At 40.3% G+C, this 22,025-nt stretch overlaps 1 protein-coding gene across 2 annotated transcripts in view; it reads left to right on the forward strand.

Moving 5' to 3' along the window:
- The window catches only part of DPP4 (dipeptidyl peptidase 4), a 77,444-nt gene that overhangs the window by 16,976 nt on the left and 38,443 nt on the right, over positions 1 to 22,025 (forward strand). For both annotated transcript variants that reach the window (XM_025852577.2, XM_073883397.1), the window contains 8 exons: positions 2,859 to 2,954; positions 3,327 to 3,418; positions 4,739 to 4,819; positions 11,706 to 11,758; positions 11,873 to 11,945; positions 12,999 to 13,119; positions 17,728 to 17,888; positions 19,356 to 19,468. In XM_025852577.2, the coding sequence (XP_025708362.1) occupies positions 2,859 to 2,954; positions 3,327 to 3,418; positions 4,739 to 4,819; positions 11,706 to 11,758; positions 11,873 to 11,945; positions 12,999 to 13,119; positions 17,728 to 17,888; positions 19,356 to 19,468 (790 nt within the window). The remainder of the gene's footprint in view (positions 1 to 2,858; positions 2,955 to 3,326; positions 3,419 to 4,738; positions 4,820 to 11,705; positions 11,759 to 11,872; positions 11,946 to 12,998; positions 13,120 to 17,727; positions 17,889 to 19,355; positions 19,469 to 22,025) is intronic.

A 22,025-nucleotide genomic window follows, 5' to 3' on the forward strand; every position in this document is an offset into this window, starting at 1 on the left:
AGTTATAAGGGTACTCATGAGGGCTCTACCCCTATGTCCTAATCACCTCCCAAAAGCCCCATCTCCTAATACCATCACACTGGGGATTAGGATTTCAACATAGGAATTTTGGAGGACAAAAACATCTAGTTCATCGCAATGTAAGTGTGTGTGCATGTGTATGTATACATTGTTCTGTATCAATAGGTCTATCTAGACATCTATATCAGCAGGTAATATAGGACTCTGAAGGTCTATAACCATTTATACCTTGAGTTGTACTAATTTTAGAATGTCTTTTGTGTCCATTTTAGGCCAATAGCTCTTGAGAGCATGGTTTATCTCAACAGTATTTTTCAAATAGTACTTACTTTATAGCTATTTGATATATCCAAGAACAATTGGATGAATTCAAACATTTGAGGGTATTTAGTGAATAAATTTACAGATCTGTAGAGTTTCAAATATTTTCTGTAGCACAGGGCTTTACTTCTTGTTTGAAAGCTGGCAAGTTCAAGGGCTGGTTTTACCCATTTGCTCTATCTCTGCTAAGAAATACAAATACCTTGCTAATTTTCCAGGGTGTAATGCAGGCCCAAATTGAAAAAACAAACAAACAAATAGTTTTGTTTTGTTTTTTAATCTTTAACTTATTTAGCAAACTAGGTTTAAACAAAATCAATAAAGTAATAAAGTGTAACAGTTTTATCTATTGAAATTGAAAGTTTTGTAGGCAGAACCAAGGCTATGTTATCATTTAAGATCCAAAGAAATAAAATCTTGAGAACATCTTTTGAAAGGGCATTTCTTGTGAGAGAATTCTTTTTCCACAGACTATAAAAAATTAACAAGAGAAGCTGCTACTGGCTTTTCAATCCCCAGAAGAGTAAGAGCAGTTACAGAAAAGTTAGGATGGTGCCTGATTTTGTGAGTGTATGTTTGCAAGTATGTGGAAAGAATAGAGTATATGGAAGAACTCTTTAGGCTGTTTGTCATCAGTGGAGGGTCTGTGGTTGGGGAATCACAATGGCTTCGTTAGGCTTGTAGAATGCTATCCTACGTCATGCCTACTATGGCACAGAACCGTGCTAGGTACTAAGTTGATGAAAGACAAACAAACAACCCAAAGCCCTTTCATCAGTGAGAATGTGGCCTAGCTCAGTCCACCACACTGGTAGGCATGGTAAAATAGTTACCGCCCCGAAGTTATTAATTACAAAAGCCAAATGAGTAGTGTGGGGGCAAAAATCAGAGGAGGCAGCACTGAAGTCTAGATGAGAGAGGAGGGAGCTGGCAGGTGGAGGACTGTGACAGCCCGGGAAGCGGCTGGAGACACTGCAGAGAAGAGGCTTGGGACAAACAGCAAGACAGAAAAGCCAAAGAAGGCTTACTGGGTCCCGTAGGCAATCAGTGTGAGTGGGTTAGAGGGTTCATGCATGGAGTGAGTGGAAATGAGCCTGGAGAGGCTCATGCCAGACTGTGGAGGCCATGAGCGCCACACTCAGGAGTTGGAATCTTTCCGTAGGCAATGGCGAATCCAGGGAGGCTTTTGAGGAAAAGGTCACCGGGATGAAAGTGGCATTTTGGAAAAATCATTCCAGGGGTGGTATATAGTGGGGGGACTGGACTGGGGCAGGATACCCGGAAGAACGATTTCACAGGAGGAATCAACAGGGTTAACTACATGCAGGTGGTAGTAAGAGAGAGGGAGACATCAAAAATGAGTTTCAGACTTTGAATATGGGTTTCCAGCGACAGAATCTAAAAAAAAACAAAACAAAAAAAACCCCACACAAATTCCCTAGGGAAAATTATTTTGGAAGGAAGACAATTATTTTAGACAAGGTAAGTCTAGGGTTAGTATGGGACAAGCCAACTAAGAAGGCCCAACACAGCCCTAGAAATGTGAGTTTGGGGTGTAGAAGGCCAAGGTGATGAGTATACGTTTTGTCATGTATTTAAATGGAAAATATGCCTCAAGCCCAGGAAGTCACATTCTCTGGAGTCCTCTAGAAGGAAAAGCGTAGAGAGAAAAGAGCAAAAAGCTGAGGATTGAACATCAGGGCATTTCTGCCTTAGAGGTCAATAGAGAAAAATAAAGTCAAAGAAGGAGATGGAAAATGAATGATCAGAGGTTAGGAGGAGAAGTGAGGTGTCACTGAATCCATGGGAGGGTTTCATAAAAACCTCCCCCAAGTTCAAGGAAAAGTCACCATAGAAACAAAGATCAGTGAATTAGGCGATCACCCTGTCTTATAGGTCCGTGCAAAGCAAGAGAGCTTGGAAAGGAACCTTCAGTCCTCAAAGAAGGACAGCCTAGCCTTGTGCCGTCTACTACGTGACCACCTATAGCTACTGACCGGGAGTGTGCCTAGTCAAATTGGGACATGCTGTAATCATAGACGACATACTGGATTTCAAAGAAATAGTATAAAAACAAAGAATGTGAAAGATCTCATTAATAAAATTTAAATATTGATTCCATGTTGAAATGATAATATTTTGAATATATTGGGCTAAATAAAATATGCTACTAAAATTATTTTCACCTTACAAATCTTTAAATATGGCTACTAGAAAATGGACTCACATTAATATTTCCATTGGATTTTGCGGATCTAGACCTCCGTAAGGAAGCTCACTAATACAGGCACTAACGTAGCCCAGGGAGACACACCACTCACATATGTGCTTTAACAGTTAAGTGCATTTCTACTCCATCCATCCAGCCGGAAATCTTTTAGAATGTGTTTTGCATTTTGTGAGTGTAATTCCTATAGTTGGTGACCAGTGTATATTGCAGTGATCCATTTGTTTATTTTATCCCAAACTTAGGTTATCCCATCTTACTGAACATTTGGCTGTTTTTTAATCAACAGATGATGGTGCAGCTGACAGCCGCAGAACTTACACTCTAACTGATTATTTAAAAAATACTTTTAGGATGAAATTCTACTCCCTGCGTTGGATTTCAGGTAAGGACTTTTTTGGGGAGGGGACAGATTTTTATGCTTGTGCTCCTTCTAGTTAGGTTGTGGGGCACCTTTGTTTTGTTAAACCATATGGGAAAATATTTTTCTCTACTTACAGGTACAAAGGAAAATAAACCTTAGTATTTCTTTGTTGCAGACTATAAAAAGTTAAAAGTGAATTGAATTTTGACAATAATGATGGGAGAATGAATGCATACTAATGTGATATTCATCACTTAATGTTTTTCCAACTTAGAAATGCTTATTTAGTACTTGTGTGAGCTTAAGCCTCAAGTTTTTTTCTGTATCATTTTTAGCTTATGAAGACTTTTAATCGCAACTTGAAATACTGATCCAGCCATTTTCTTTCTTTAGATCAGGAATACCTCTACAAACAAGAAAATAATATCTTGCTATTCAATGCTGAATACGGAAACAGCTCCATTTTCTTGGAAAACAGTACATTTGTATGTTTGATTGCATAATTCATTTATATGCTAAGGAAATTCTGAGGATTTTTTTTCATAACCTTTCAAATCATGAGTGCTCTCATTTCTCATCCTGTTGAACTCTCTCTGCAGCGTATGACACAGTGGATCTTTCTCTCCTTCTTGGAATGCTCCCTGCCTTGGCTACCTTTTAGTCTCCCTTGACGATTCCTCCTCCTCTGCCCATACTCCTAAGCGTAAGTGCCCCTCAGGGCTCTGTCTTCCCTTGCTGCTTCTCTTCGCAGTTTGCCTGTTCTCCTTCAGTGAATTTCATGCACTCACAGCCAACAGGGCTCTCCTGTCTGGCCTTGATTCTCAAATGCACATTTTCAACACTAACTTCCTGCCAAGATCAAAATCTCTTTGTAATAGTTTACTTGCTCCTGGCCCACCCATGGCCTGCAGGTATTTTAAACTCAGTATCCCAAGCTCAGCTAGTTATTTCCCGTTCACTCTCCTAGCAAACCGAAGGCACCCTATTCCTCTTCCTGAGTTCCCGATCTTGGTAAAGTATGCTCCCCTCCAAGTCACTTAGGCTAAAGAGTGAAATTCTACTCCTTGAATCCTCAGAATCCTCCTTGATTCCTCTGCCATCCCTCATATTTAGTTATTCAACAAACCCTATCACTTCGCCCTCTGCAATGTTGTGTCCCTCGGATTTCTATTTCCACTGTAGAGTCCTGGTTCAAGGTCTTTTTAATCTGTGTTAGTACTCTCGTACTTGTGTCCCTAGCTCCATTCTATAGAGGAGACCACTGAGTTGCCCAAGTCCAGGGCTGATGCAACCCCTCTCATCTCATGTCTGCCACCAGGTCCCAGAGCATCTTTGCTAAGACGGATAAGATTCTATCACATCCATGTGCAAAAAGTGGATTAAAGTTCCACTTCTTATATTTCAGTCCCAGCTATTTTCTAATTTTTATGTCCTCTTTTATATGTTGTCTGATGTACCCTATACAGTACTCAGGTTATGCCAAACCTCTGGATACTCTTAATACACATGCCCTTTCCTACATCTGGTTTTTCGCTCATGCTCTTCCCCCTCTCTCTCTTCCTGATCCCTGCCCTCATGGCTGTCTTTCCTTGCTTAGAATTAATTCTTCCCTCCCTGGTTCTCTAACCCTGATCACCATACACCTTGCATCATGGTCATTTGTGTGGGGCAATGTGACATTTCTGGCAGCGCCCAAGGCATGAGCCACATGTCTGTCTAGAACCATACCCTCTACATAGTAAGTGCTCAATAATGATCGTTAAAATGAAATTGTTCAATCATTATTTTTTCTACTTGCTTGACAGGAGGAATTTGAACACTCTATAAATGATTATTCGGTATCTCCTGACGGACAGTTTATTCTCTTAGAGTACAACTATGTGAAGGTAAAAGAAATGCTACCTTACTGTGACATTTAAAGAATCCTATGAGTTACTTTATAACTGATTTCAAGTCCACAAATATTTAAGGTTGACACCTAAGTACAAGGGACTCTTAACAACAAACTGAGAGTTGATGGAGGGAAGTGGGTGGGGGATGGGTTAGATGGGGGATGGGCATTAAGGAGGGCACTTATGATGAGCACTGGGTGTTGTATGTAGGTGACAAATCACTAAATTCTACTCCAGGAACCAATATTGCACTCTGTGCTAACGAACAGAATTTAAATTAAAAAAAAAAAAAAGATTGACACCCAAGTAATGTAATAGGCACTAAAAACATTAATTCAGCATCAAAAGGAGAAATAGCCATTCTCATTCATAAAAGGTAAGTCCAACAACTGTTTTAAAAGAAATTCATTTTTAGTGTTTTCAAATGTTAAAAAGTGTAAGTAATATAGATACTAAAAGCATAAGTTAATAAAAGAAAACTTATAATTTAAAAGCAAGCTTACATGTTTGACTTGCACAGCCAGTAATAGGACCCCTTACTTCCTTTGTCTCAGCTTTACATAAAATAAAACTGTCAGTAAGTATTTGCCTTAAAAAGAGTTAGACTTCGGGGTGCCTGGGTGGCTCAGTTGGTTAAGCAACTGCCTTCGGCTCGGGTCATGATCCTGGAGTCCTGGGATCGAGTCCCACGTCGGGCTTCCTGCTCAGCAGGGGGTCTGCTTCTCATGTGCTCTCTCTCTCTCATTCTCGCTCTCTCAAATAAATAAATAAAATCTTTAAAAAAAAAAAGTTATACTTCTTATCCCCCAGAAGAGACGCTGCAAGGTGACTCAGACCACCTCACAGCCTTTGGGTCCTACCGTATACAGACCATTCTCAAGGGGGAGCCTCAGCCCAACATCAGATTCTCATACCTCAGGAGAGCTTAATCACATAGCCTCTTCATGGTTAGGCTGGCTGCAAATCGCCAGTAGCTTTTTTTTTTTTTTTTAAAGATTTTATTTATTTATTTGAGAGAGAGAGAATGATAGGGAGCACGAGAGGGAAGAGGGTCAGAGGGAGAAGCAGACTCCCTGCCGAGCAGGGAGCCCGATGCGGGACTCGATCCTGGGACTCCAGGATCATGACCTGAGCCGAAGGCAGTCGCTTAACCAACTGAGCCACCCAGGCGCCCTCGCCAGTAGCTTTAACTGTAGCTTTTTAATTATTCCTGGATTTGACAACAGTTGTCAAGTACAGGAAGTTTTGAGACTTGTAGGAAACATTAAAACTCTGTAGGGATATTCTGCATTGAAAACAAAATATAAAGCTGGGGATCCCCACCTCTGCCTTTTTATTCTAGAATAAATAATAAATACTGAAGGACTTTATCTCGCACCCCAACACTTCTGTACTCGGGCCAAGCAAACCATCTCCTACTCCATTTCCCATTTCAATGTGGTGACTTTCAATCATAATATTTACCCTGGATTCACTGTGTCTAGCTCCATTTCCTGGACATGAAGACTCTCTGACTCTGTTCTACTAAACCTATCAGCTAGGAGCCAGTCGGAATCCTAGGCCAACTTTAACACATCTGTTCCCAATTAATGGATTGTTTATTTAATTCAGTGGTTTTTATTGCTGTCTCGAGATTAAAATCACTTGATTAGCTTTTAAAAATTCCCAATGGCCAGGTCCAATCCTCAGATTAATAAATTATAGCCTCTGGAGTGAGGCTGACATCATTTTTTTTTAACGGGTAGATTATTTGAATGAGCAACCCGGGTTGAGAACCACTGAATAATAATTGCCCATGTTCAGGACAAACTTAGTAAGATGATGAGGTTAAGGTAGAAACAGAAAGGTAAATACCAGCTCAATTTACTATTTGGCCAAGTTCAGTTAAGTGTCATATGATGTATACTAATGGATGATTTCACTGGTAGACCGTAAGTGGGCAGCCATCATTGGTAATTTGTATTTGTGGTGTCACTGGAGTTTCCATGTACATTTAACTGCTTTTGCTGTTTTCATGCTATTCCGTCATCCCACCGCCATCGGTCCTTTTCAGACAGTACCTATTGTGCTGCTTTTAAAACTTAAGTTAGGTTATGTCATGCCTATGCCTAACCCCTCATGATCAGTGGTTTCCCATCACTTTCAGAATAAAACACAAACTAACCACAGTACCGTCAGAAGCCTGTGTGATTGGACCTCAGTCCACCCTTGCTAACCCATCATCTATTACCCTCTCTGGACTCACCGTGCTTGGCCAGCGCTTCTCACCCCTGCCTGAACCTTGCAGTTACCTATGGAGGTTTTTAAAAATGCAGATGCCTGCAACCTACCCCACACCAACTAGTTCAGCGCAGTGATGGGGGGGCGGGGGCAGGCATGGGCTCTCCCCATGATTTATGGACTCCCAGGTGATTCACTGATCCAAGAATCTTTAGGGGCACCACTCTTTAGTTTTCCCAAGCATCATTCATTCCCATCTGAGGGCCAAAGTATTTGCTATTGCTTCCTCCTGGAACCTTCTTCCCCTATTTATCTAGCGTGTACGCTTTTTAGTAATTCAGGTATAGGCTTTCTCAGATTGCTTTACCTAACTTTGCCCCCTGCCACTCTGTTCTCGCACACTCCACCATTCACTCTCTATCACATTAGCTTATTTTACTCTTTATACCTTTGATTGCAGACAATCTTCTATTGTCTTCTTCTATTTTACTTCTTAAGAGTATTTTTTCTGTACAGCATACATGTGCAACTTACTATAATTTCTACTCATGGCCTAATGCTCCAGAATTAATCATAGTTGCATCATCTATCACATGCTGACAATATTCCAGTTGACTAATCAGTTCTCAGTAAACTTATCCAGAACAAAGAAAAGTCTAGTCTTATTCTATTTCCTTGGAGGTCTACAGTGCAAAGTTCTTTAGATTCTACTCCATGGCTTTTCCATGACAGAGTTAGTGCACTCAGAGCAATATTACTTCTGTGTTGTGGCTACAAACAAGTAAGTGAGCACGTGAGTGAAAACATAAATAAGGACCCTACAGCCTGGTATGGATGTTCACCCAACAACTCCATTCACTGCTGAATGCCCCAGAGATAATAGTTGCATCAACTGTGACATGTGGACAATATTCTAGGGCCCTGCTTAGCAATTCACATATATTCTCATGAACCTCTCATGAGACTGTTGCTGACATTAGCCCATTTTCCTAGAAAGAAAAGTAAAACTTAGAAAGAAACTTGCCTGATATTACACAGTGGAGACTTGTCTTGGTCCATTTAAGCTGCTACAACAGAGTCCCATAGACTGGGTGGGTTACTAACACATTTATTTCTCAGAGTTCTGGAAGCTAAGAAAGAAATCCAATTATCAAAGTGCTAGCAGATTCAGTGTCTGGTGACAGACATCCCACTTCATGGAACATAGTTGACCCTTCTCCATGTCCTCAAATGGAGGAAGGGACCTGCAGTATTTTTGGAGTCTCTTTTATAAAGGAACTAATCCCATTCATGAGAGCCCCACCCTCATGAGCTAGTTACCTCCCAAAGGCTCTGCCTCCAACACCGTCACATTGGGGGTTAGGATTTCAACATATGAATGGTGGAGGGTGGGCAGCATACATTCAGTGTATAGCCAGACTTGAATCCAGGTTAGAAGACTCCAAAGCTCGTGCTCTTAAACATAATCTTTCCCAACTTTGTGCTTCAGTGTCTCTCTGCTATGCTTTTTTAACCCCTTCCCTGTGTGGTAGTTCACTGCTTTGAGACTCAGTCTAACAATCAGCTTTTCTGTAGACCTTTCTCCCACCCCAAGGCCTCATTTATGATTCCTGCCTCTCCCCACTTACCTCTGTTATATGTCTTGTGATTCTTTTCTTGTATTTACTTGCCCATATCCCCATTCAACTATGAGCTCCTCAAAGAGAGTGAGAGTGAGCCTATCTTATCCAGTAATGCCTGACAGAGGATAGTTGCCAGAGTTTCTAACCTAAATAGATGGATGAGTCTGTTTCAGAAGATGAAGTGAACATACCAAACATCCTTTTGTAACTCATGATGGATCTGTCGTCCTGAGTGATCTCAAACCTTCTCAAACATCTTAATATTTTTAGCCTATAGCACACCTTTTGGCTCTTACAAGTAGAGCATTCAGAGGTTTCCCAGAAACAAGCATGGATTGTGTCAAAATAATTCAGGATTAAAAAAAAATGTATGACTTGCAAAAAGTAAGGCTTTAATACATAATTATTGACATGAGAGAATAAAAGGATGATAAATGATAAGTGGGAAATACTCTTCAAGGTTAGAACCTCTGGCTTGTGTCTCAGCTCTGTCATACACAAGCTGGGTACCTTGGCTATCCATTTCATCTACTTCATTTTCATGGGTAAAATTTAATTTTTATGTTAGTTTGGTTTATTTCTTGAACAGAGACTATGTGACTTACTCTAGACAAGACTTCATAGATTTAAAGACACATTTCTTACATCTAGGATTATGGTAGGGAAGACAGACATGAAGACATGTAATTTCTTTTAAAATATCTTTAATGTATAAATGCATCCACATATAAACATAATTTTTCATAAATGCAAATCTGTGTGTGTGTATATATATATATGTGTGTGTATATATATATATAATCTTCAGTCTTATCTTTTTTTCCTCTTATGCCTGGCTCCCTACTCCTCACCCCCCCCTTTTCCCTAAGTATCACATGTTAAGAACCTAGTATATATCTCTCCATATTTTATATTTTCCCCCTTATTCAAATAATTCTATGAAGATATTCTTTTAGTCACTGCTTATTCTATAAAAAATAAAATCCTATTTTCCATACTTTTCTGTAATTTGCATTTCTCAATGATTCCACGTGGAACTTCTTCCAAGTTATCTGGCATAGCTCGAATTCATTTATTTCTAAATTAATAGACTTAATTCTTTTTAAAACAACTTTAGAGTTTCAGAATATAAGTGGAAAATACAGAGTTCCCACGTACTCCCTTATCACCCCCCCCACTCCTGTCCCAGTTTCCCCTATCATTAACATTTTGCATTAGTAGGGTACATTCGTTACAATTGATGAGCCATTATTGATACATTATAACCAACTAAAGTCCATAGTTCTCATTAGGTTGTTGTCTCCAACAATCCTAGTGTTGTTGTACATTCTATGGGTTTTGGCAAATCTATAATGTATAATGACATGTAATCCACCATTCCAGTATCATGCAGTATATTTTCACTCCAGCTCTTCATCCCTCCCTTCTTCCATACCCCTAGCAACAACTGATCTTTTGACTGTCTCCGTAATTTTGCCTTTTCCAAAAAGTCATATGGTTGGAATCATACAATATGTAGCCTTTTCGGATTGGCTTCTCTCATGTGGAAATATGCATGTGAGGTTCCTCCGTGGCTTTTTGTGATGTAATAGCTCATTTCTTTTTATTGCTAAGTAATATTCCAATGTCTGGATGGACCACAGTTTGTTTACCCATCACCTGTTGAAGGACATCTCGGTTCTTCTAAGTTTTGGCAATTATGAATAAAACTAAAAATTTGTGTAGAGGGTTTTTGTATATGTATGAGTTTTTAGTTCATTTGGTTAAATAACAAGGAGTTTGCTGATAAAGTTATTTGGGTTTGGAGTTTCCTTTGTGCAAATGCTTTTATTTATTGATTCAGTGTGTTTTTTAGATATAAGACTATATAGGTTTTCCATTTTGTCTTGTCTGAGTTTTGATAAATTGCTTGCCAAGGAATTTGTCCCTTTTTAAACTTTTAAATTTATTGGCAAAACAATGTTTATAATATGGTCTTAAAACCTTTTAATCCCATTTTAATCCCATTTTTCATTTCTACTATTGGTCATTCATACTTCTCCCCCCTCCCTCTTACTGCATTAGCAATTTTCAAAGAACCAGTTTGGGGCTTCGTTGATTTTTCTTTATTGTGCATTTTCTATTTGATTACTAGTTTTACTTTTATTATTTCTTCTCATTTATTTGGATTTGGTTTGCTTTTCATTTTTTAGATTCTTGAGAATATCTGTGTTATATATATATATTTCAATGTTAATATATATTGTCAGGGAGGTTTTTTGGTTTTTGGGTGGTTTTTTTGTTTGTTTGTTTTGTTTTTGGCAGGTGGCTTTCAAAAAATCTGTAGCGCTTTATATTTTCATGATCAAAGTAGGAAAGTAAGTATTTCTCCACATTACCACCAGCAATAGAATTATAGATCCTTTAAAGATTTTGTCAGTAGGATGGTTGAAAAGTATAAAATTTGTATTTTTGGGACGCCTGGGTGGCTCAGTCGTTAAGCGTCTGCCTTCAGCTCAGGTCATGGTCCCAGGGTCCTGGGATCGAGCCCCACATCGGGCTCCCTGCTCGGCGGGAAGCCTGCTTCTCCCTCCCCTGCTCCCCCCCTGCTTGTGTTCCTGCTCTCGCTGTGTCTCTCTCTGTCAAATAAATAAAAAAAATCTTAAAAATAAATAAATAAATAAATAAATAAATAAATAAATAAATAAATAAAATTTGTATTTTCTTAGACAGGTGGACTTCCCATGCTATGGTAAATGCTAGGAGTGTTGTTTGCCATGAAGCAACACATCAGCCCACTGTGACCCCGAGAAGTTTCCTTGGCAGGGGTGATGCCAGATCGAGGTTACAGATGAGGTCCAGAGGACTTGGTACTAGATGGTCTCTAAGAACTCTTCCTAATTCCAGAATTCTAAGGATTGAGATAAGAATTATAAGACATGATAAGATGTGAGAATTATACAATGTCATATTACTTTACATCTCATCTTCTGCTCCTATAACAAGTGGCCGAACTATCAAGAATCACAGAAGTCTGAGATGTCTGTTTTCTTTTATAGAAATGGAGACATTCTTACACAGCTTCATATGACATCTATGACTTAGCTAAAAGGTCAGTGACTTCCTTATAAAATCTATTAGCTTCTTTAGTGTAATAACATTTTTTAAAAAGAAATCCTACTGTGATTTATTCATTTGGTAATGTTTCCTTTTATCTTTTTTTCAGGAGGCTGGTTACAGAAGAGAAAATTCCAAACAATACACAGTGGATCACATGGTCACCAGAGGGTCATAAATTGGTTAGTGAGTCTCTTCGGTTGTCAGAAGAAAATAATGGCTCAACGCTATCACATGCAGAAGCTACATACCCTGATAGAGAGCAGACACTTAGGAAGCAAATACTTCACCATCAGAGATAGTGTTATTGCCTAAAATAGCATTTTACTAGCTAACACAGTAAATAGGATTCCTGAAAGTTTTTGAACTACTACTGGGGAATTCTTTATTTACTGGAAAAATGCCCGTTTAACTCCTAACTTCTAATTTCTGTTGTATTCAGTTTGCTGTTTTTGCTTGTTTGTTTGTGTGGGAGGTGTATCTGCTTCTTGCCAGTTCGGTGATCTCTGTGTCCCTATAGATATACCTCATGTTCTTCCTTCATGTTCTTAGTGCTGGGAGACTGTCAGAAGTCCAAAAGAATCTGAACAGGAAGACGGGATGTTCATTTGTAGATGGAATTCTCCCTCCTGACATCGAAAGCACTCCCTCAACTCACCACCCCCAGAAAACAATGGAAAGCACACATTATTCCATAGAAATGGTCAGGCTCCTGGGTCTTTGCCGGCACTCTAGCATTCAAATAGTGGTATTTGTGAGCTGCTTCTTTTTAATATATTGAGTGTCTTTAGAATTATTTGGAAGTTATAGCCTGTACACTTACAATTTTAAAACTGTGAGGGGTGGGGCGCCTGGGTGGCTCATTCTGTTAAGCGTCTGCCTTCGGCTCAGGTCATGATCCTGGCTGGAGTCCTGGGATTGAGCCCCGCCCCCCACATTAGACTCCTTGCACGGTGGAGAGCCTGCTTCTCCCTCTCCTTCTCTCCTTCTACTCCTCCCCTTGCTTGTGCTCTTGGTCTCAAATAAATAAATAAAATCTTTAAAATATATAAATAAATAATGTGAGGGGGGTAGTAAATGACTTTATCTTGCTCAAATTGAATAGCCCAAGGTAATCATTATGTTTGCGTACCAGTATTATGTGAGGATAAACAGTTGATAGATATCTTTTAACTCCAGGATAAGATATGTTATAACAAGTTATTACTTACCAATCTGTTTTTCAATATTTCTAGGCATACGTTTGGAACAATGATGTTTATGTTAAAAATGAACCAAATTCATCAAGTCAGAGGATCACATGGACGGGGAAAGAAAATGTAATATCCAGTGGAATAACTGACTGGGTTTATGAAGGTAGAGACTTTAAAGCTTTTTCAAATTAGAAAATCCATAAGTTGTTTTTTTTTAAGTAGCTAAACATTTCTTTTAAAATGGAGAAATTCAATGGCATTCAAAATAAGTTGCATTTTTTAAAATGACATCAAATCTCTTTAGCACTCACAATACCAGGTGTCTCCCAGAACAAGGATTTCCCAGCAGTAGCTAGTTTCACCTATGTCCTCATTGTCTCTCAATGCCCCTATTGTCTTCTGTCTCCTCCTACAAAGGGCCTTTCTGTGTAGGTAGCTTTTCTGCTTTACTGGGGCATGAAAGCTTCCAGATTAACATCAGATGTTTCTCTAACTGGGCCTACCTAACCCAGAGTTACTAAGGAAAGCTAAATACTCCCACAGCATTCCAAGAGCTGACAAAATATTGTCTGGAGGTTGGGGAATAGAGGGGGAAGAAAGCATCTGTTTTACAGAGGATTTGTGTTCATTTGAACTTGGACAAATCATAATTTCCTATTTTTAAAGAAGGAAAGAATAATTAGAAAGGCTTCTGGGGGAAAAAAATCAGTAAAAAAAAAACAGAACTAAAAATAATAAAAAGGATTATTCTCTCTTTTAAGATAGAGTCTTAGAAAATATTAGAAAAACATTTTTCACGTCTATAGTTGCCAAGGTAAAAGGCATTTTTGAGGCTGTTCCAGACTGTTCACAAGGTTGCCTCATGCCTATTAAGTACTCATCCTTATTTCATCCTCTTATTTCTTCCACATAGTTAAAAAAAAAAAAAGTTTTCCTTCATGACTTCATTTTGGTTCTTACCCAGTTCAAGCCAGGTTCAATTAAATGGCCTAACATTATAACAACAACAACAACAACAAAAATCACTTTAAAAAAAAGATAAATCCCCATGGCCCAGAAATAATTTATAATGAAATTTACTAACGCTCGTCACTTAGCAATTGAAAAACATCTTTAATGCTTATTGGACAGCACAGCACAACCTGTAGGAGCCCCAAAGTGACCTGGATAAAGGCTCTTCCCAAAGCTGCACTCGACCCTTCCTCGAAACATCTGAGTGTCTCTAGGATAAGAACACACCTAACACTATTAGTCCTTTCTCAGGTAGATAAGAGCTGGAAAGATCTCAGTTTGCGTGTTGATGACAAACAGAAGAATGGCTTCCCAGTTTCAGTGTGGGTCTGTCTCTAAAAAACAGGACTTTGGTTCCTATGGGGAAGTTCCTATAATTGGTTTTATATATTTATGAATGATCCATACTTGGAAAGGGCACACTCGTGTCTCCATACATGAGATCCCCCCTCCCATGGAGCGTCTCCACTGCAGCCATGAAGACTTGTTGAGTATAAGACTGAAAGAGTACATTTTGAGAATCTGTAGGTTCATAAGTAAAAGAAGAAATGAAGCTGCAAGGTCCAGACAGGGCCGTGTGCCACATCATGGAGGGACACTCACAGAGCAGCCTACCGTCTGGGACATGTGTCCCCTGCCCCGTCCCAGGTTCCCAAATGACTTTCTCTCTCAATGTCTCGATGTTTTCACTTTGTCTTCTTTCATGATTTTCTAACTGATTATTACTTTAGTTAACAAGTGCCTTCTTTTGTAAAAATAATAATACTTTATCTCCTAGTATGAAGTTAATCACATGACATTCACTCTTTTTTTTTACTTATCAAATAAGGTCTATTTTTTTTCTTTTTCAAATTTTTTTATTATGTTACGGTAATCACCATACATTACATCATTAGTTTTTGATGCAGTGTTCCATGATTCATTGTTTGCGTATAACACCCAGTGCTCCATTCAGTACGTGCCCTCTTTAATACCCATCACCGGGCTCACCCATCCCCCCACCCCCCTCCCCTCTAGAACCCTCAGTTTGTTTCTCAGAGTCCATAGTCTCTCATGGTTGGTCTCCCCCTCCAATTCCCCCCCTTTACTTTTCCCTTTCTACTATCTTCTTTTTTTTTTTTTTTAACATGTAATGTATTATTTGCTTCAGAGGTACAGGTCTGTGATTCAACAGTCACTCTTAAGCGTGAGTATAGTTTACCTAACCCAGAGGTGAGAATGAGAATTTTGAGAGCAAGGATGAAAAAGGATAGAGAAAGAAATAAGTTTGCAAGATGGGGCACTCCTTACCCTCTAGTAGTCGTGCTGACGGTGGGGGTGTGGGTAATTCAGGGCAATCCACACTGAGTACCAACTACCTATGAGGTGCTGTGTCAGGTTCTAGAGACGTGGGGACAAATGCTATCCAACTGCTGCTCTCAGGGAGTTCAGCCCAGAGAGGGAGACAAAGATGCTAATGGATAATTGTCATAGAGTGAATCAAGGGACCTATTCAGGGGAGGGCACTAAGTCCAAGGGAAGGTCAGAGCGGCTGGACTGGAGGCATCACAGGATGGCGAGGGAGGGGCAGAATGTCAGGGAGCGGGTGCCGTAGACACTTGTGCTCACAGCCAGCTTTGTAACAGGAAGGACTGGAAATCTGTTCCCCCTTTGTTATTCTCCCTTTTCCCTACTATTCATTCTCAGGACTTTGAGTTTGACCAGAAGTAGTTCTATAATAATGGTTTTAATACATCATGGTATGAAACAATATATTCTGTATTACAAATACCCACCAATTCACAACACAGATACTACCAGCTACCTGTACTTAAAAGCAGTTTTAAAAACCATAAGCTTGGGGTGCCTGGGTGGCTCAGTTGGTTAAGCAACTGCCTTCGGCTCAGGTCATGATCCTGGAGTCCCAGGATCGAGTCCCGCATCGGGCTCCCTGCTCGGCAGGGAGTCTGCTTCTCCCTCTGACCCTCTTCCCTCTCATGCCCTCTGTCTCTCATTCTCTCTCTCTCAAATAAATAAATAAAATCTTTAAAAAAAAAACCATAAGCTTGCTGTAATTGTATTCATTTTATGTAATTGCATCTTGATCTTAGACTAGAACCAATGGGTAGAAGCCACAGGAAGGAGGCATCAACTCAGTATCTGCAGAAGTTCTCGGTAGAAACTCCTTGACTCGGAGTCACACGGCCCATGTCCTTGTCTTATCTCTGGAAATTCATTCTCTCTCTCTAAGCCCCTCAGTTGCCTTCGCTGTAAAATGGGATATGAATAGAATAGGCTCATCTAGGGATCTTTGTGAAGACTAAATTAGGTAAGTGTTTTGTGAATTCTAAATTGCTACATAAACATAACTTAATGACGTAGGTAGAAAACGGATAAAGCCAGAGCAGGCTGCCTTACCCAGTAGGTTTTCTGTTACCGGAAGAGCTGAAATATGTATGGAGGGACATAGATCATGGAGGTAAGAACCATGAATTCAAACCAGACAAGTCTGGATTCATTCTTGATTCAATCAGTTATCGGCCATGTGACTCTGGGCAATGACTTCTTCTCCTTAAGCCTGCTTACTCCTTTCTCACCTGCACAATGAGCTACTGTGTGAGGATTACCGGAGATCACAGATGTCAGTTGCACATCAAGTCTGGCTCATGGTTAGCACTCTTTAAATGTTAGTTGCTCATCATGATAATTATTATTACATTTTGTTACTATTGTTATTGTTGTTACTGTTACTGACACTACTATTACCATTATTATTATTATTATTGAAGCATTTGGAAGACACCCGTAAAGAGGCCTCGGGAATCAGAAAAGTGATGGGGACAGATGATTTCCTAACTCTAAGACTCAAGTTTCTATGCTTTTGCTTTTACCTTTTACCTTACTGCTACACCAGTAGCAGAACATGAGATTTGTAGATTAAATCTGCACAAAGGACTGGAAGTCTCTGTCTAGTCTACCTGAACCCTCAATGAGAAAGGTTTTGGCATTTTAAGAGCCAGAGATTGGAAGTGCCATGAATAGACTCCATAATAAACATAGGAAAGAACTACATTTGCCAGAGAATGAGTCCAACAACGTTCAGGAGAGCAAGACCTTTCCTTTCCTTTGCCTCTCTCTTTGACTCTGTTCTCTTACCATCACCGTATGCATCAGAAGGGCAAGCTAATCTGCAGGAGTCTTTAGTTTCTAGGCTAAGTGAAGGAGGTGTTTCTCAGTAGGGGTCTCACGGAGCTCCTTGTCATTCTAAATTCATCCTTCCCACACCCTGTTTGTGCCAAGAGTAGTAAACTGTGGGCACCATATTAGTTTGATAGTCTGGAGCCACACACCACCCACCAGTACCCTGTGGGCACAGTACAAACTGAGCCCAGTTAGGAAGAGTATGCTGGCATGTTGACTGTTTGAAAATTAGAAAGGAGAATCAGCCCCTTGTGTGAAATTTACTTTTAGTATGTTTTGCGGCATAAAATCAGAGGATTATAAGATAAAGAAAAAAATGTAGAGCTTATATTAAATATTGTGTGCTAAAATATTCTAAAATGGTCCAACGGGTTACTTATTTTTACAATCCAGATCTATCCTTGAAGATTTTATTTTTATTCATTTGTATTACTCTGAATTTGGAAGCCCAGCAAATGCAAAATGGTTCATTAGTTGAACTCTACTGTAATTACTAAAGCTAATGAGAACAATATTTTGAATGCCAAAGCCAATTTATCAGCTACTTCTTGTAACAGAACAATTTATGTCTTTTTTTCAGAGGAAATCTTCAGTGCCTACTCTGCTCTGTGGTGGTCTCCAAAAGGCACTTTTTTAGCATATGCCCAATTTAACGACACAGAAGTCCCACTTATTGAATACTCCTTCTACTCTGACGAGTCACTGCAGTACCCAAAGACTGTGCGGATTCCATATCCAAAGGTCTGTGCTCCTAGTCACATAGTGGTTCCGTGATTTGATGGGAAGAGAATGGTTTCATTTAATCCTTTCCTGCTAATGAAAATATTGTCAGTCTCTCTTCAACAGCTTGCTGTGATTACTCTTGCTGAAGTCAACAGCATCTGGCAATTTTAAAGTATTTTTATTATCCCAGGAAAGAGTGTGATTTAAGGTTTTGTAATTTCTCCAAAAACTTTGAGGAATGACAAGCCGAAAAAGATGGGGAAAATGCTTTTGAAAGAGGTAGGGGGAATGAAAATGTTTCAGGGGAGGAAAAGAGAGGCTGTCATTGAATCACAAGCTCATCTTATTTGTAGAAGTTGGAATATGCCCTGGATGAAGTTGAAAAGCTCAGTTATGTATCAGGTTGTATTGCTAATTAACCCATACGTGACTAGTTTCAGTGGTTCTGGTATAGATTTGGCACTAATGTGAATTTCACACGTCCTGCGTTTGGAATAATGGTCTCACATCTTGGTTTGCAAGGCTGTTCTCCTCCTCCGGGATGCATATTTATGAAAATTGAACAGCTTTGTTAAGCAGTGTAAGCCGAGGAAGAGGGGGATTTAGAAGGGAACCAGGATTCTTCATTAGTATCGTAATATTAATGGCCACAGAATCATCTATAGGAACATCTAATAGTAAATGTTTTTGCTTAAGCAACTTGGGAAAAGGGATTTTTATTTTTACTAACTCACTCAATTTGCTTCATGAAGAGCTGCCATTTTAGGAAGACAGAGGAAGTTAAAAGAAAAAAAAAAAGATCCGAGACTAAATATAGAGATGTATTTTCGGTGGAATGTTATTTTTTGATGAGTGAAACTGGTAAAAAAAAAAAAAAAACCATAAAATGCTCTCACTAAAAATATATTATTTCTAACTAATTTGTCAATTGAAGATCTATGTGTATATATAAAAAAGTTTTGTAGATTTCTGTCATCATATTGATTGTAAAGTTCGAACATGGTGAGCTTGAATTTGGAGTGCAAATGATGCCTTTCTAATTAGCCGTTACTGGCTCTCGGCTCAGCTAAACTCATTTTCCTGGTGGGTTGTGTCTTTGGCTGAACCCAAGGTATTCTTCCTAGTTGTCAGCCACTAGACTTCTTGTCTTCTGGAGTCAGAGTATATTTGCAAAATAATAGAATTGATTTTTTAAAAGTTTATCCTTGTTTGCACAAAACACATTAAGTTATGAATGTTCATGATTTAAACGGAGTGTTTGGAGCTGTCAATATATATGGTTCTGTCTGAACATGAAAAAATTGCACTTCATGACTCTCTTTTATGTTCATTCTATCTGTATTAGGTCTGTCTATATTAAATTTTTTAACGTGTCTTATGATTATAATTTTATCGCTCTCATGCGGACATTTTTGTACAGTTTTACACCTGTGCGATGATGTGATTTTTTTTGTCCATATCAATTCTGTTATTGTGTTTTCCTAGGCAGGAGCTGTAAATCCAACCGTAAAGTTCTTTGTTGTCAAAACCGACAATCTCGACCCAAACACCAACGCAACTCCAATAGAAATCGTTCCTCCTGCTGCTCTTTCAGCGAGGTAAGAGTCTTGATCAGAATGTGTGGGTTGTACAGAGTTTCACAGATCTCGGGGAGAACATTTTAAAAATGAGTGGCAGAATCAGGGGTAGCATCCCATGGTGTCCCCCTGGGGCCGGAAGCCATTCAGCAGCCATTCTTTGTCAAGCCGTCACCTCATGTCTTCATGCTGAGCACGGTTCCAGTGATGGGGTCCGCACAGTTTGTAGAGCAACCAGAGTCCTGGGTATGATGGAGCCTACACTCAAGGTGGGGGAGGCAGACCACAACCAGGTAGACAGAATATTGTTGTGAAGACCATCAAAGTAGGGCAGGGTAATGGTGATGATGGGGGGAGGTCAGGGAACCCCTCTCTCACGAGATGACCCGTGAGCCGTGACGGGAGACAGAGGGCCAACTAGCCCCCTGAGTAGCTGGGGGTTTGGTATCCAGGCAGAGGAAGAGCAGGTGCAAAGACCCCGCAGGGAGGATGTGCCTGGTGCCTGAGAGGACCCTGTGAGGAGGCCAAGTGACCAGAGCAATGCAAGTGGAGAGGTGAATGATAGGAGTGAGGTCAGAACACGAGGGCTGTGCAGGTCCTCATGAGAACTGGAGAAATGTAGGGCTCCTCGTGACACCGACATGCCTCAGGACGTCACTTGCTCAAATAATCGCTGGTGGTTTGAAGTCTGCCACCGCGTACCCTCAGCCCCCTGTGCTTTTCCTGTAGAGATAACCACGGCATTGCATGCATTTTATGGCTGTAAGTTGCTTTCTATTCATTTCTGTCATTATCTTGGTTTTCTTGTTGCTTTTAAATAATAACTAGTATATGAGCACTCACTATGTGCCAGACACAGGGCATGATCACAGGCTTTCTTGTATTAATCTTTAAAGTAACTCTTTCCAACAACTATAATTATATGCTTCTTTTACATATAAGGAAATGAGGCCTAGAAGCTAAGAAAATGGTAGGAGTCTGTATTCAAACCTGTCTCTCTGACTTAGAAGAAAGAGCGCTTACAAGTGCTCTGCTAGGTGCCTCCCCCTCTGTGAATTCAACCCCTGCCCTCAGCTTCCTAAAGTTATCATCAGAGCAACATGGAAGCATCCTTCTCAGGGTTAAATTTACCACATCAGGCACGCTGTAGGCTCTGCTCTGTAGTTATTAATTCATTGACTTGATTAGAAATATCTATATTAACCCATTCTTTTGGAGGAAAAAATCAATTATCAATAAATTTAAAAAACTGTTTTTCCTGACTTTGTCCAAAGGTATAAAAATTTACCTGGAGGTTCTAAAATCTGCTGTGTGGCCCCATCCAGTCATCTCTTCTATCAACATTGATTGAGCACCCACTATTTACATAACAAATGTCCATAGGGCTGAGCCACTGTCTTTCTAGCACTTTCGACCAAGCAAAGGATAGAATATATTCCCATAAATGACTCCAAAAGCACATACTCCAGAGGCATAAACAGAAGGCCAGAGACATTCCGAGGAGGGGGAGATGGGTTTTCCAGGACCCCAGGGATCAGAGAAAGCATCCTGGGCAATGTGTGGATTGAGCAGGAAGGATTCCACAGGGCACAGCTGGGGGGATGGCACTGAAGGTGAAGGTAACCCATGCGTGGGGAAGTACAGGGCTGTCCATGGAAAGAGCAACAGGGCCTGGTGTGACCTCTTGGTCTACGACCAACATCTGCTGAGGATGAGCCACAAGCCCCTGCTCTGAAGAACCTTAGATCTGGGAGGGGCTTTAGACCTCACTCATGGTTTACAAACTGTTTTAAGGACCTGAAGCCTTTTTTTTCAAGTGAGATAGAACACAGGAGTGCAGGTCCAGAAACCAACCAGACGATTACTGCTCAGGTTGCAGGCACAGGCCTTGTTCCTTCTGCTTCTACCAGGAGTTGGGATATTAGAACCTGCGGGCTTCCAGAACACACTGAGAACAATGCTGTGGGACACAGATGAGCTAACTGAGGCTTACAGAGGGAAACTCTTTGGCTCAAGGTCACACAGCAAGTTAGCATGGGAGCTGGGAAGGGGACACAGGCCTGGACCTGCCAGACCAGGCTCATTGCATAATGGAGTTCTAATGCAGAGAGTGTTTCCTGTGGGCAGGGACTATGCTTGATGCCCCGCTCACATCTCACTTGACAAGTCACTGCCTACCGTGTCATTGTCATGGCCATTTCACAGGTCCCCATCTGTGGGGTCTCCCCCTGCCCCCATAAGCTGAGCTCAGGAAATGTGCGCAAGTCCAAGGACTTAGTTTTTGCCCCGGACGAATGAACCTTCAAGTAATTGTTTACAGTTCTTTATGCTGCATTCCTGGTGAGGACTGCCTCACGCCCTGGGGATATTTTATGTGAGATGTATTTTACTGAAGAATCATTTCTGGAAATGCCTCAGGAATGTGTTATATAGGGAATTATAAATCCAGCTCTGGTCTTTATTAACACCAGTGAGGCTGCAGTTTATGTAAAACCAGGCTCGAGGTCCTCTCTGGGGAAAATGTTCTAGCAGGCGGTGATGCCCAACTTTCTGGCCTCATACAAACAACCAACAGGGC

Source organism: Callorhinus ursinus, unplaced genomic scaffold, assembly GCF_003265705.2.
Source record: "Callorhinus ursinus isolate GAN/ISIS: 27379988/994484 unplaced genomic scaffold, GSC_fseal_2.0 scaffold2, whole genome shotgun sequence".
Lineage (NCBI taxonomy): Eukaryota > Metazoa > Chordata > Mammalia > Carnivora > Otariidae > Callorhinus > Callorhinus ursinus.